We start from the raw sequence: 12,889 nt of genomic DNA on the forward strand, positions 1-12,889 counted from the left end.
AAAAAAAAAAAAAAAAAAAGCAGCTTTCCTGACATGAAATTTTAAATATTTTTATTTTGCATTACTGAATCCTTTTCTCATTATTTGAAAATTCTAATTCAGAATCTTCCTCAAAAATCAACTTAAATATTTCTTAACGTAACAAGTTATGATTTATTTATTTATTTATTTATTTATTTTGAGACAAGGTCTCCCTGTGTCTCCCAGTCTGGAGTGCAGTGGTATGATCTCGGCTCACTTCAACCTCCACTTCCTGAGCTATAGCAGTCCTCCCATCTCAGTCTCATGAGTAGCTGGGACCACAGGCACACACCAACACACTCAGCTAATTTTTGAAATTTTTGTAGAAATGGAGTTCCGCCATGTTGCCCAGGCTGGTTTGGAACTCCTGGACCCAAGTGATCAGCCCACCTTGGCCTCCCAAAGCACTAGAATTCCAGGTGTGATTCATTGTGCCTGGCCAGAAGTTATGATCTTAATAAACAGATTATTTTTAAGTCACTTATAAGAATATAAACAGCCAGGCTTAGTGGTACGCACCTGTAATCTCAGCTACTTGGAGGGCTGAGGTGGGAAGATTGCTTTATCCCAGGAGTTCAGAACCAGCCTGGACAATATAGTGAAACCTTATCTCAAAAAATATATATTCTGAACTGTTTGTAAGAAGCTAAAAGGATTCAGTTTGCCTTCGTAGTACAGTTTCCCTAATTCAAATGTAATTATTGTCTTGAATGAGACCTTTCAAATATTTTTTCTTTCATGAATTTCCAGAATTCTTTAGTATTGAGCATATAAACATACTATGAAATAAGTAATGCTTTATTCTCTGAAGTAATGGCATGTATCAAGCATATGGTACTCATACAATCAAATACCCTTCCAGTCAAATGTTGCTATTTTCTGCCTTGCATTTTATAATTGTATTTTATATACTTTTGTATTTTGTTTAGGTTTCTTTTATTCTAGGAGTGACTGTGGAGATGGCATTTCTAATTTTCCCTCCTTTTTTCTTCATTCAGGGCTTTTTTCTTACAGTTTCTCCAGAGTCAGTATTAAAAGTGGCTCACCATGCTTCTGAAAACAACAGGATTTTCACTTTGAATCTGTCTGCACCATTTATTAGCCAGTTCTACAAGGAATCATTGATGAAAGTTATGCCTTATGTTGACATACTTTTTGGAAATGAGACAGTGAGTTACCTTTCCTTTTTCAAAAGAACCTGGGGGTTTTTTGTTTGTTTATTTCTGATCTGTGTATATATGTTTAGAAATATATAAATTAAATCCTAAATTTTTGTGTAAATATCCTTGAGAATTGTGCAACAAAATTGCCTCAATGTCAATTGACTGCTCTCAGTATTTTCAATATTTCCTTCAGTATATACTGACTTCTTTCTTAGTGAAATATGTATTTATTTATTTATATTTTTTTGAGATGGAGTTTCCCTCTCTTTGCCCAGGCTGGAGTGTAATGGCATGATCTCGGTTCACTGCAACCTCTCCTTCCTGGGTTCAAGCAATTCTCCTGCCTCAGCCTCCCAAGTAGCTGGGGTTATAGGTGCCTGCCACCATGCCCTCTACTATTTTTAGTAGAGACAGGGTTTCACCGTGTTGGCCAGGCTGGTCACAAACTCCTGACCTCAGGTGATCTGGTCGCCTCAGCCTCCCAAAGTGCTAGGATTACAGGCATGAGCCACTGTGCCCGGCCCAACATTTATTTTTTAAAGTTTAGGTGTTTGAGATTTAATTTACCTATAGTAAGAGTTATCCTTTTTACTGTAATTTCTGTGAGTTTTTACAGATGGATACCTGACCTGTTGCTATGACCACAATCAGGATAAAAAGCACATTCATCACTTTTTTAAGTCTCTTCAGAGTCTAAGTCCATTTGATGTTTGTTTAATAAATTATGAGTAAATTTTGATATATTGCATTTATATTTCTTTATTAACAATATCATTTTTTAAATATTGTTTGTTATAGTGGAAGGTGATAAAATGGAATTTCATCTCAACAATTACAGTTTTTTCTTTCTAGCGAGAATATATTTTCTTCCATTCTAAATTATGGAAATGCTTATTTACTTAAATGCTTATTTACTTTGATTGCTTATTTACTGTTTATACCTCTTTGAAAATCCATGAAAAAGGAGAAAAGCCTTCAGTGTGTCTTCCTGTGCCTTGGCCATGTCACCTGATGGTTTAATGTATACAATGAAGGTACTATCTTAATCATCCCAGAAGTTCATTCTGATTCTAATTCCATAGTTCTAACATAGTTTGAATATATTCATTAATTTTATATCTAATAACTGCTGTCTGCCTAGAATAACATAAAAATTGACCTGGAAATTTATGAGATCACCTGGGTAAAGATTAAAAGATGATCCATAGAAATAATATCATAATATATCTGCAAAGGTAATGGTTACATTGGTAACAAATGGTGACATTGGAAGGAAATGCTATATTCTTGATAATTCACAAATTGAAATACCGGCAAGAAATAGCGGTAATAATGAAGTGCCAGATAGCTGCTAGAAGCCTAATTTGTCTAAATCTACCATTTAGTTTTTTCCTTATTAACAGTTTTATTTTCCAAAGGGTAAAATAAGTAATTGGGAAAAGTGCTACTCAAGCCCTTTGAATAATATTAAAGCATTGGTGTCAGTAGTCTTGAGAATCACTGGGAGAAGTTAACACTTGGTCTAGAGTTCTTAGTCATCAAAGATCAGACTGGCAGCACTTAAATAAGTTCTCCAGAGTTTAAGAGACAAATCTTAAAACTTTTTAAAAAGATAAATATGATTCCAAAGGGCCGGGCACGGTGGTTCACGTCTGTAATCCCAGCACTTTGGGAGGCAGAGGCAGGTGGATCACAAAGTCAGGAGATTGAGACCATCCTAGCTAACACGGTGAAACCCTGTCTCTACTTAAAATACAAAAAATTAGCCGGGCACGGTGGCAGGTGCCTGTAGTCCCAGTTACTTGGGAGACTGAGGCAGGAGAATGGCATGAACCCGGGAGATGGAGCTTGCAGTGAGCCAAGATTGCGCCACTGCACTCCAGCCTGGGCAACAGAGCGAGACTCCCTCTTAAATAAATAAATAAATAAATAAATAAATAAATAGATAAATAAATAAAATAAATATGATTCCAAAGAATGAGACTTTGGAAGTAAAGAAAGCTTAGGGAGATTGAATGCCATAAAAAAATGCTATTTGGATTTTATAGTCACAAATGATCTTAATTAAGGAGAGAATGTGGAGGGATCTTTTTAAAAACATTGCAGAGCACACAGAAAACTCTTTAATAAGAGCTCAAATTTGGAGGATGACAAGATGGCTGCCTCTACCTTTGCCCGTGCAGTGAGAGTAGCTTCAGTAATCTTATGGCCTCTGAATATTTTGGCATCTTCAGCCTACCGAAACTGTGTCAAAAATGCCTCTTATTTCTGCATTGTCCACTGGACGTTTTAGTCATATTCAGACACCAGTTGTTTCCTCCACTCCCAGACTTACCACATCTGAGAGAAACCTGACATGTGAGCATACTTCAGTGATCCTTAATAGAGTGGTCCCCTTGCTTCCAAGTATCTTGAAGCTGCCAGTCAGATCTCTAACATACCTCAGTATACGAAAAGGCAAGAGAAAGATTGTGAAAGCTGTCATCTATAGGTTTCTTAGACTTCATTGTGGCCTTTGGAAGAGAAGGGCTGGTTATAAGAAAAAATTATGGAAAAAGGCACCTGCAAGAAAAAAGCGATTGAGGGAATTTATATTCTGCAATAAAACCCAGAGTAAACTCTTAAGACAAAATGACGACGTCCTTCTGGAAGAGGCGAAACTGATATGCCCATGATCCTTATCAGAAGTATCATGATCGAACAAACCTGAAAGTATAGATCAGAAGTTTCACTTATTTCTCAGTTATTGAATATGTATCTTTGTGTACATATCTTTGCAAAAATGGATAAGTAAAAAACTCGATGTAAATTGTACCAATGAATATGTAAACATACAGTGACAACATTAAACTTATAAAAGTTTTAAAACTTAAAAAGCTCAAATCTGTAAAAGACATGTAAAAAGAAGGTGGAAAATGTATTTAGAACCAGGGAACGATGCTAAAAGTTTGGTAGAGACAAAAGAGAAAAGAATAGTCCTAAAAGTGGTTTAAGTTTGCAGCAGATGCTGATGATATCAAAACAATCTTCACTTTAAAAAAAAAAAAAAGACTCCAAAGTACAAGCAACAAATGGAAAAAATAGATAAGTTAAACATCATCAAAATTAACAACTCTTGTGCATCAAAGGACACTATCAAGAATGTGAAAAAGCAACTAGTAGAATGGGAGTTAATATTTGCAAATAATATATCTGATAAAGGATTCATATTCAGAATATTTAACACAGTAACAACTCAACAATAAGCAAACTAACAACATAATTCAATAATGATCAAAGGAATTTAATAAACATTTATTTGAAGAAGATATGCAGATGGCCAGTAAACACGTGAAAAGATGCTCAACATAACCAGTCAAGAAGTGCAAATCAAAACCAAAATTAGATACCACTTCACACCCATCAGAATGACAATTGTTTTAAAACATGGAAACTAACAAGTATTGGTGAAGATGTGGAGAAATTGGAAACACTTGTGTATTGCTGGTGGGAATGTAAAATGGGAACGTAGAAGACAATTTGGTGGTTCCTCAAGATGTTAAACATAGAATTATTACCATATGATCTAGCAGTTCTACTTCTAGGTATATTACCCAAAATAACTGAAAGCAGGGACTCAGATCATTGTACACCAATGTCCACAGCAGCATTATTCACAATAGCTAAGATAGAGATAGAAGCAAATCAAATATTCATCAACAGATAAACAAAATTTCACGTATATATACAATGGAGTATTATTTAGCCTTAAATGAAATTTTGATACATGCTGCATTAATGAATTTTGAAAATACTGTGTTAAGTAAAATAAGCCAGACACATCAGACAATTATTAGATTTTCTTAGAAGAATTCCACTTACAAGAAGTACCTAGAATAGGCAAATTCATAGAGACACACAGTAGAATAGTGGTTACCTGGGAGTGGGGTAGGGAGGAATGAGGCATTATTGTGTTATAAGTACAGAGAGCTTCTGTTTGGAATGATGAAAAAGTTCTGGAAATGGATAGTGGTGACAGTTGCGCCACACTGTGAATGTATTTAGTGCCAATGAATTGCATACTTAAAATGGAAATTTTTATCTTATGTATAGTTTACCACAATTTTTTAAAAAAGATTGATTCTACAAATCAGTAAACTTAAAAGTTGGATCACAGCTTAGTATAGATTATTAAAGGAATCATTTTTCCCCACCTAGAAGAGGAAGTGGTAAAACTGTAAGCTGCTACGTGACTGTAAGTCATGGGGCAAGAAAATCTTTTTTCTTTTGGTACGATTATTGTTCATTTGAATTCACTTCAAGAGGTATTTATATAGTACCTAAGTACCTATTATGGCAGACCAATGAGCTGTGGATGCATAGTATATTTGAGAACATCTGTCATTACATGGATTATAGAATAATGAAGATTGGCTATAAGTCAATTAGAGGTATTTTGTATGTTATTGAAGCAGTCTCAAAAGGTCTGTTGATAAATAAATCGATTTCTAGGGGCACGCCTCAGTGTTTACCCTACCTTTGCTTAAGTAAACTAACAGTGATTTAGATAAAGCTATATTTGCATATAATTCAAATGCAAATAATACAACACCTTAATACATACTAGGTAAGTTGAAGGTCAAAATCAAAATTTTTTTAATGTTAGTAGACTCTAAATATGAGTTGAGTGATGAAATTTAATAGGGATAATAAAAATTATACCATATTTGATTACAAAAAGCAAGTAGAGTAAAATGCTTTATCCCTTTAATCTCATCATCCATTGTTTTTCTCTTTGAATACTATAGTAATAATAAGTTATCTTCAGTTCTCCAGGAAAAGAGGGACATTTTACTTCTAAAATGTGATGAAGGATAAAATATAGTTCTCAGAGAGTATACATAGGATTCTTTAATCTTCCCCCCCCTCAAAAAAATAAAATATACTGTGGTTAGTATAAATGTTCAAAATGTCAAAACTCAGCTAAAACCAAACACACTTGGCTCTTATTTTCTACGTGATGTCACCTTCCTCTTGTCAGAGGATTATACAGTAGTAATGATGATTTAAAACTTCTGATAGCCTCAGTATTAAAAAAAAATACCTTGTCCACAAAGATTATTTCTTCATAGGCAATGATCAGTGATCCCTGTGAGACAGGAAATAAATAAGATAAACCTAATGATTACCCCAGCTAACTCTTTGGAGATAATTTCCAGGCAACAGAAGAAGGGTAACAAAGGCCGGGCACAGTGGGTCACGCCTGTAATACCAGCACTTTGGGAGGCTGAGGCAGGTGGATCCTTTGAGGTCAGGAGTTCAAGACCAGCCTGGCCAACATGGTGAAACCCTGTCTCTACTAAAAATACAAAAAAAGCCTGGCAGGGTGGTTATGCGCCTGTAACCCCAGCTACTTGGGACTTGGGTGACTGAGGCATGAGAATTACTTGAACCCGGGAAGCAGAGGTGGCAGTGAGCCAAAATTGTACCACTGCACTCCAGCCAGGGTGACTAAGTGAGACTCTATCTCAAAAAGAAAAAAAAAGGAACTCAAGTAGAGCCTTACAATCTCTTTTAATGAGGGGTTGGAGCTGGAAGTTCAAGGAGTCTAAGACAGCTAGTGTTTGTAAGTTAAAAGTACCAGAGAAGAAATAGCTGAATAGAGAGAGAACACAAGACATTTGCAGAATCCCACCAAGTCTTCAGCTGAGTATGAATCAGTGGATTTTTGTGAAGAAATTAAGGAAGACCAGCACCAAAAAGATTGTAGAGGACAGTCCTCAGTGCACATATGAGGACCTGTAACCATTCCTATCCTACTAGTCAGAGTGGATAACCTGACTAGTAATTCATGAGGTTTCAAAAAGAGTATTATAAGGAATTTTGTCTTATTAGTAGGGTAAAATTAGCTCTAGAATAGATGTTCTGGTCCCTCCTGTCAATATTATTACAATATATTTGACAACGTTTATGAAATGGACAAATTTGTTAAAAGACACAAAGTACTAAATCATACTCAAGAAGAAATAGAAAAAGTCTGTTTAGATTATTAAAGAAATTGAATTTGTAGTTAAAACCCTTGCTACAAAGAAACCTCAAAGGCTGAATTACTTCAGTGTTTAATTCTGTTTGTTTGTTTGTTTGTTTTGAGACAAGGTCTCACTCTGTCACCCAGGCTATAGTGCAATGGCACAATCATGTCTCAATGCAAGCTCAAACTCCTGGGTTCAAGTGATCCTCTCACCTCAGCCTCCCGAGCGGCTAGGGTGACAGGTGCAAACCACCGTGCCTGGCCAATTTTTAATTTTTGTAGAGAGGAAGTCTCATTTTGTTGCCCAGGCTGGTTTCAACCTCCTTTGCTCAAGCAAGTCCTCAGGTGCAAACCACCACGCCTAGCTAATTTTTAATTTTTATAGAGAGGAGGTCTCATTTTGTTGCCCAGACTGGTTTCAACCTCCTGCGCTCAAGCAAGTCCTCCCACCTCAGTCTCCCAAAGTGCTGGGATTAGATACTGCACTTGGCAGTGTTGAATTTTAACACAGATTTCAGAAAGATGTAATATGAATTGTATACAAACTGTCCCAAAAAATTGAAGAGGGAGAAATATACCTATCTTATTTCATGAGGTATGTATTACCTTCATACCAAAACAAAGTATTGCAAGAAAAGACCAATATCCCTCATAAACACAGATGTAAAAATTCTTCAAATAATTTTAGCAAATCAAACCGAACAATATATTAAAAGAATAATTCGGCCAGGCGCGGTGGCTCAAGCCTGTAATCTCAGCACTTTGAGAGGCTGAGATGGGCGGATAACGAGGTCAGCAGATCCAGACCATCCTGGCGAACGTGGTGAAACCCCGTCTCTACTAAAAAATACAAAAAACTAGCCGGGCGAGGTGGCGGGTGCCTGTAGTCCCAGCTACTCAGGAGGCTGAGGCAGGAGAATGGCGTAAACCCAGGAGGCGGAGCTTGCAGTAAGCTGAGATCCAGCCACTGCACTCCAGCCTGGGTGACAGAGCGAGACTCCGTCTCAAAAAATAAATAAATAAATAAATAAAATAAAATAAAATAAAAGAATAATTCATCATGAGTAGGAGTGTAGAATTGGTTTAACATTTTAAAATCCATCAATGTAATTAAATGTATTAAGACTAAAAAGAAAATCACATGATTATCCTAAAAGCTTTTGAAAAAACCAGATATCTACTTCTGTTAAAAGCCCTCGGAGGCTGGGCATGGTGGCTCCTGCGTGCAGTCCCAATAGGGATTATTGGAAGGCAGAGGCAACCCTGTCTCTACTAAAAATACAAAAAAATTAGCTGGGCATGATGGCACACACCTATAATCCCAGCTACGGGGAAGGCTGAGCCAGGAGAATCACTTGAACCAGGGAGACAGAGGTTGCAGTGAGCCAAGATGTGCCACTGCACTCCAGCCTGTGCAACAGAGCAAGACTTCGTCTCACAAACACACACACACACACACACACACACACACATACACACACACAAAAGCCCTTGGAGGCCAGGTGCAGTGGCTCACACCTGTAATCCCACCACTTTGCGGAGGCTGGGGTGGGAAGATCACTTGAGGTCAGGAGTTTGAGACCAGCCTGGCCAACATTGCAAAACCTCACCTCTACTAATAATACACAAAATAGCAGGGCATGGTGGTGGGCACCTGTAATTCCAGCTACTTCGGAGGCTGAGGCAGGAGAATCTCTTGAACCAGGGAGGCAGAAGTTGCAGTGAGCCAAGATCATGCCACCACACTCCAGCCTGGGCAACATGGTGAAACTGTGTCAAAAAAAAAAAGGCCTTCAGAATAGTAGGAGTAGAATGGAACTTCTTTGAGTCAATAAAGAACATCCACTAGGAATATACAGCTAACATCATACCTAATGGTGAAAGATTGAATGCTTTTGCCTAAGATGAGAAACAGAAAATCAAGGATATTCACTCTTTCCACTTCTATTCAACATTGTTTTGAGGGTTCTAGCTAGTGCTAACAAAGCATGAAAAACATCCAGATTTAGAAAGAAGGAAGTAAAAATGTCTCTATTATCAAAACCATGATCATCTTCATGCAAAATCTGATGTAATCTTCAAAAAGCTATTAGAACTGGCTAGGCACGGTGGATCATGCCTGTAATCCTAGCACTTTGGGAGGCCAAGGCTGGTGGATCATTTGAGGTCAAGAGTTCAAGACCAGTCTGGCCAACATGGCAAAACCTCGTCTCTACTAAAAATACAAAAATTAGCTGGGCATTGTGACACATGCCTGTAATCCCAGCTACCTGGGAGGCTGAGGCAGGAGAACCCAGGAGGCAGAGGTTGCAATGAGCCGAGATCATGCCCCTGCACTCCAGTCAGGGTGACAGAGCAAGACTCTGTCTCAAAAAAAAAAAAAAAAAAAAGCTATTAGAACTAAGTGACATAGCAAGACTGTCGCATACAGAATAAAAATTTTAAACTGAAATGTATTTTTCTACATTAGCAAGAAACAACCAGAAATTAAACATATGATTTCCAATACCATCAAAAATTATGACAAAGTATTTACTTTGGAATAAACCAGACCAAAGATGTATACACTGAACACTACAAAACATTGTTGAAAAAATTTAAGAGGACCCAAATGGGAGATATATCATGTTCATGGATTAGAAGATTCTGTATTGTTAAATGTAAATTCTACTCAAAATAATCTATAGTTTAATTCAGTCAGAATTTCAGAATTTTTTTTTAAAGTCAACAAGTTGATTCTAATATTTATATGGAAAAGCACTGAACTAGAATAGCCAAACCAACGTGGATTTTAAAAACCAAATCAGAGGACCTTTACATGATTTGAAGACTTATTACAAAGCTACGGTAATCCAGACAATGTGGCATTGGTGTAATGATAGACAAATAGTCAATGGAACAGAAGGGAAAGTCCAGAAATAGACCTAAATTGATTTTTCAACAATGTTTCAGAGACTATTTTATGGAGGAAAAAAAGCAGTCTTTTTGACAAGTCGTTCTGGAGCAATTAAATATCCATATCCAAAAACGCAAACTTCAACCCATATAACAAACAACTGCACAGCTATTAGAATGTGTAAAAGTGTGACCATACTAAATATTGGTAAGGATATATGAAGCTGCTAGAATGTAAAATGGTACAACTACTTTGGAGAATGGTGTTCTTGTTTCTTACAAAGTTAAATATACATCCTCCAAATGACCTAACCTGGCTATCCCACTCTTAGATATTCACCCAGGACAGATGAAAGCATCTGTCCATGTAAAGACATACACAGGTGTTTATAGCAGCTTTATTTGTAATAGCCAAAGTCTGGAAAATAAACCAAACATCCACCAACTAGTAACTAGATAAACAAATTGTGATATTTCCATAGAATAAAATACTACTCACCTATAAAAGAATTGTACTATTGGTAAGAAATGAACCAACAGCATAGAAGAATTTTAGAATACCTATGCTGAGTGAAAGATACTATAAAGTACATTCTATATGATTCTATTTATATTCTAGAAAATGCGAACAAATTTATAGTGTTGGCAGATCCATTGTTGTCTGGGGACAGGGATATGCTATGAGGCAGTGATCACAAACGGACACGAAGAAACTTTTAGGAGCAATAGATGTGTTCCAATTGAGGTTGTGGTTGCAGAACTTTATACATATGTCAAGTTTTATCTAATTATACACTTTTAATTTGTGCAGATAATTGTATGTCAGTTATACCTCAGTAAAGCTATTAAAATGAATATAAACTTTATGATTCCATTTATATGCTTAAAAGTAGGAAACATTATTCTAGAGCCATTAAGTTCCAAAAATACATTGCTAAAATGAAGAAGGGCCAATTTCTTATTTTTTGATCACCATATATTAAACATCTTTTATTTCCATGGAAGATCCCCTTATGTTTAAGTAGCAATGTCAAGCCAGAGGAAGAGTGTTTTGATAGTCCTGGGTTCTAATCATGACAGACAACTAAAAATTATCATACCCTACTATTGAATAATGCTTTAAAGTTAAAAAGGGTGTTCATTAAAACCATCATGTAATCTACAAGGCAATTCCATGTCGTTTTTCTAATGCATGTAAAGTTTCAGCTTGGCTCATAGAATATATACACAATTTTTGTTAGGTAATGTTGTTAGTAGTGTTAGGAGTGTTGATCATGTTATCTATTGAGTTTCACTTCACTTTAACTTTTTGATAACTCACACTCTCCGTTCATCCCTGTTAAAACATAATGAATAGTACGAAGTACATGAGGGAAAACTCATGGCTATTGGGCTGCTTTCTGCTATATCACCTTACTTCTGTTCCAACAAAGTTATTTGCTTACAAAAAGTTAATTTTGTTTTTCCTAAACTTTGTGAAATTTGAGTTCATTATTTATTTAACATTATATATTCTGATGAAATATGAATGCAAGTAGAATGAGAATTAGTTTAATTAGTTAAATTTGGGTCTAAAACTAAATACATATAAGTTATTTTTAGTGTAAAAGATTAAAGACAGTAAAAAGCTGTAGCCATCTGTATTCAGGAGTGCTTCATAGGTGTCTTTATGTTTTCTCTATGCTTTAAAAAGGTTGAAACTAGGCCGGGCACCATAGCTCATACCTGTAATCCTAGCACTTTGGAAAGTTGAAGTGGGAGGATCGCTTGAGCACAGGTGTTGGAAACCAGCCTGGGCAGCATAGTTGGACCACATCTCTACAACTATATTTTTTTAATTAACCAGGCATGGTGGCACACACCTGTATTCCCAGCTAATCAGAAAGCTGAGGTGGGAGAATCATTTGCACCTGGGAGGTTGAGGCTGCAGTGAGCCACAGTCATGCAACTGCACTCTGGTCTGGGTAACAGAGTAAGACCCTGTCTAAAAATAAAATTTTTAAGAAAGCAAAATGAAAATTCATGAACTATGAATTCTAGATGTGGTTCCACAAGAAAATCTCTAGAATGTCAGTCTGTAGGCATGTTCAAAGGTTTTGACCCTATTTTTATTTATTTATTTATTTATTTATTTATTTATTTACTTATTTATTTTTTTGAGACAGAGTCGTGCTCTTGTTGCCTTGGCTGGAGTGCAGTGGTGCAGTCTCAGCTCACTGCTGCCTCCACTTCCCAGGTTCAAGCAATTCTCGTGCCTCAGCCTCCTGAGTAGCTGAGACTACAGGCATGCACAATCATGCCCGGCTAATTTTTGTATTTTTAGAGGAGATGGGTTTTTGCCATATTGACCAGGCTGATTTTGAACTCCTGGCCTCAAGTGATTTTGAACTGCCCGCCTCTGCCTCCCAACGTGCTGAGGTTACAGGTGTGAGCCACTGCACCCAGCTGACCCTATTTTAAATATTAGCAAATGATGTATCTTTATATATTAAAATAAAATGTTTAGATTATTAAAGCTATTTTTTGTTCCCTTAATTTAAATCATCTCTCTGACTTACTTATCAACTACTTTTTCTTCCGTTTCCTCATCTGTAAATTGAGGGGATTTGCATAGAAATACTAGATAATCTTTTAAATTTTTTCTTGTAGCTTAAACGTGTTATGAAATTGATTCATTTTTTCCCACATTCTAAGATTAATACTGTTAGATTTTATTATAAATTAGTAAAGTTCCTCTTGAAATCTAAAATAATGCCTGACATTTCTTTTAGGTAGTTCTTCTTTTTTATTGAGTGTACCC

General features: G+C 36.3%; 1 protein-coding gene across 4 annotated transcripts in view; it reads left to right on the top strand.

The window, feature by feature from the left end:
• ADK (adenosine kinase) overlaps window positions 1–12,889 on the top strand; it is a 636,511-nt gene that overhangs the window by 438,192 nt on the left and 185,430 nt on the right. For 3 of the 4 annotated variants that reach the window (XM_011991170.1, XM_011991171.1, XM_011991172.1), the window contains one exon: window positions 1,020–1,190. The exons of the other annotated variant lie outside the window; for it this stretch is intronic. In XM_011991170.1, the coding sequence (XP_011846560.1) occupies window positions 1,020–1,190 (171 nt within the window). The remainder of the gene's footprint in view (window positions 1–1,019; window positions 1,191–12,889) is intronic. 4 annotated transcript variants of the gene reach the window in all.

Source organism: Mandrillus leucophaeus, unplaced genomic scaffold, assembly GCF_000951045.1.
Source record: "Mandrillus leucophaeus isolate KB7577 unplaced genomic scaffold, Mleu.le_1.0 Scaffold39, whole genome shotgun sequence".
NCBI classification, from domain to species: Eukaryota; Metazoa; Chordata; class Mammalia; order Primates; family Cercopithecidae; genus Mandrillus; species Mandrillus leucophaeus.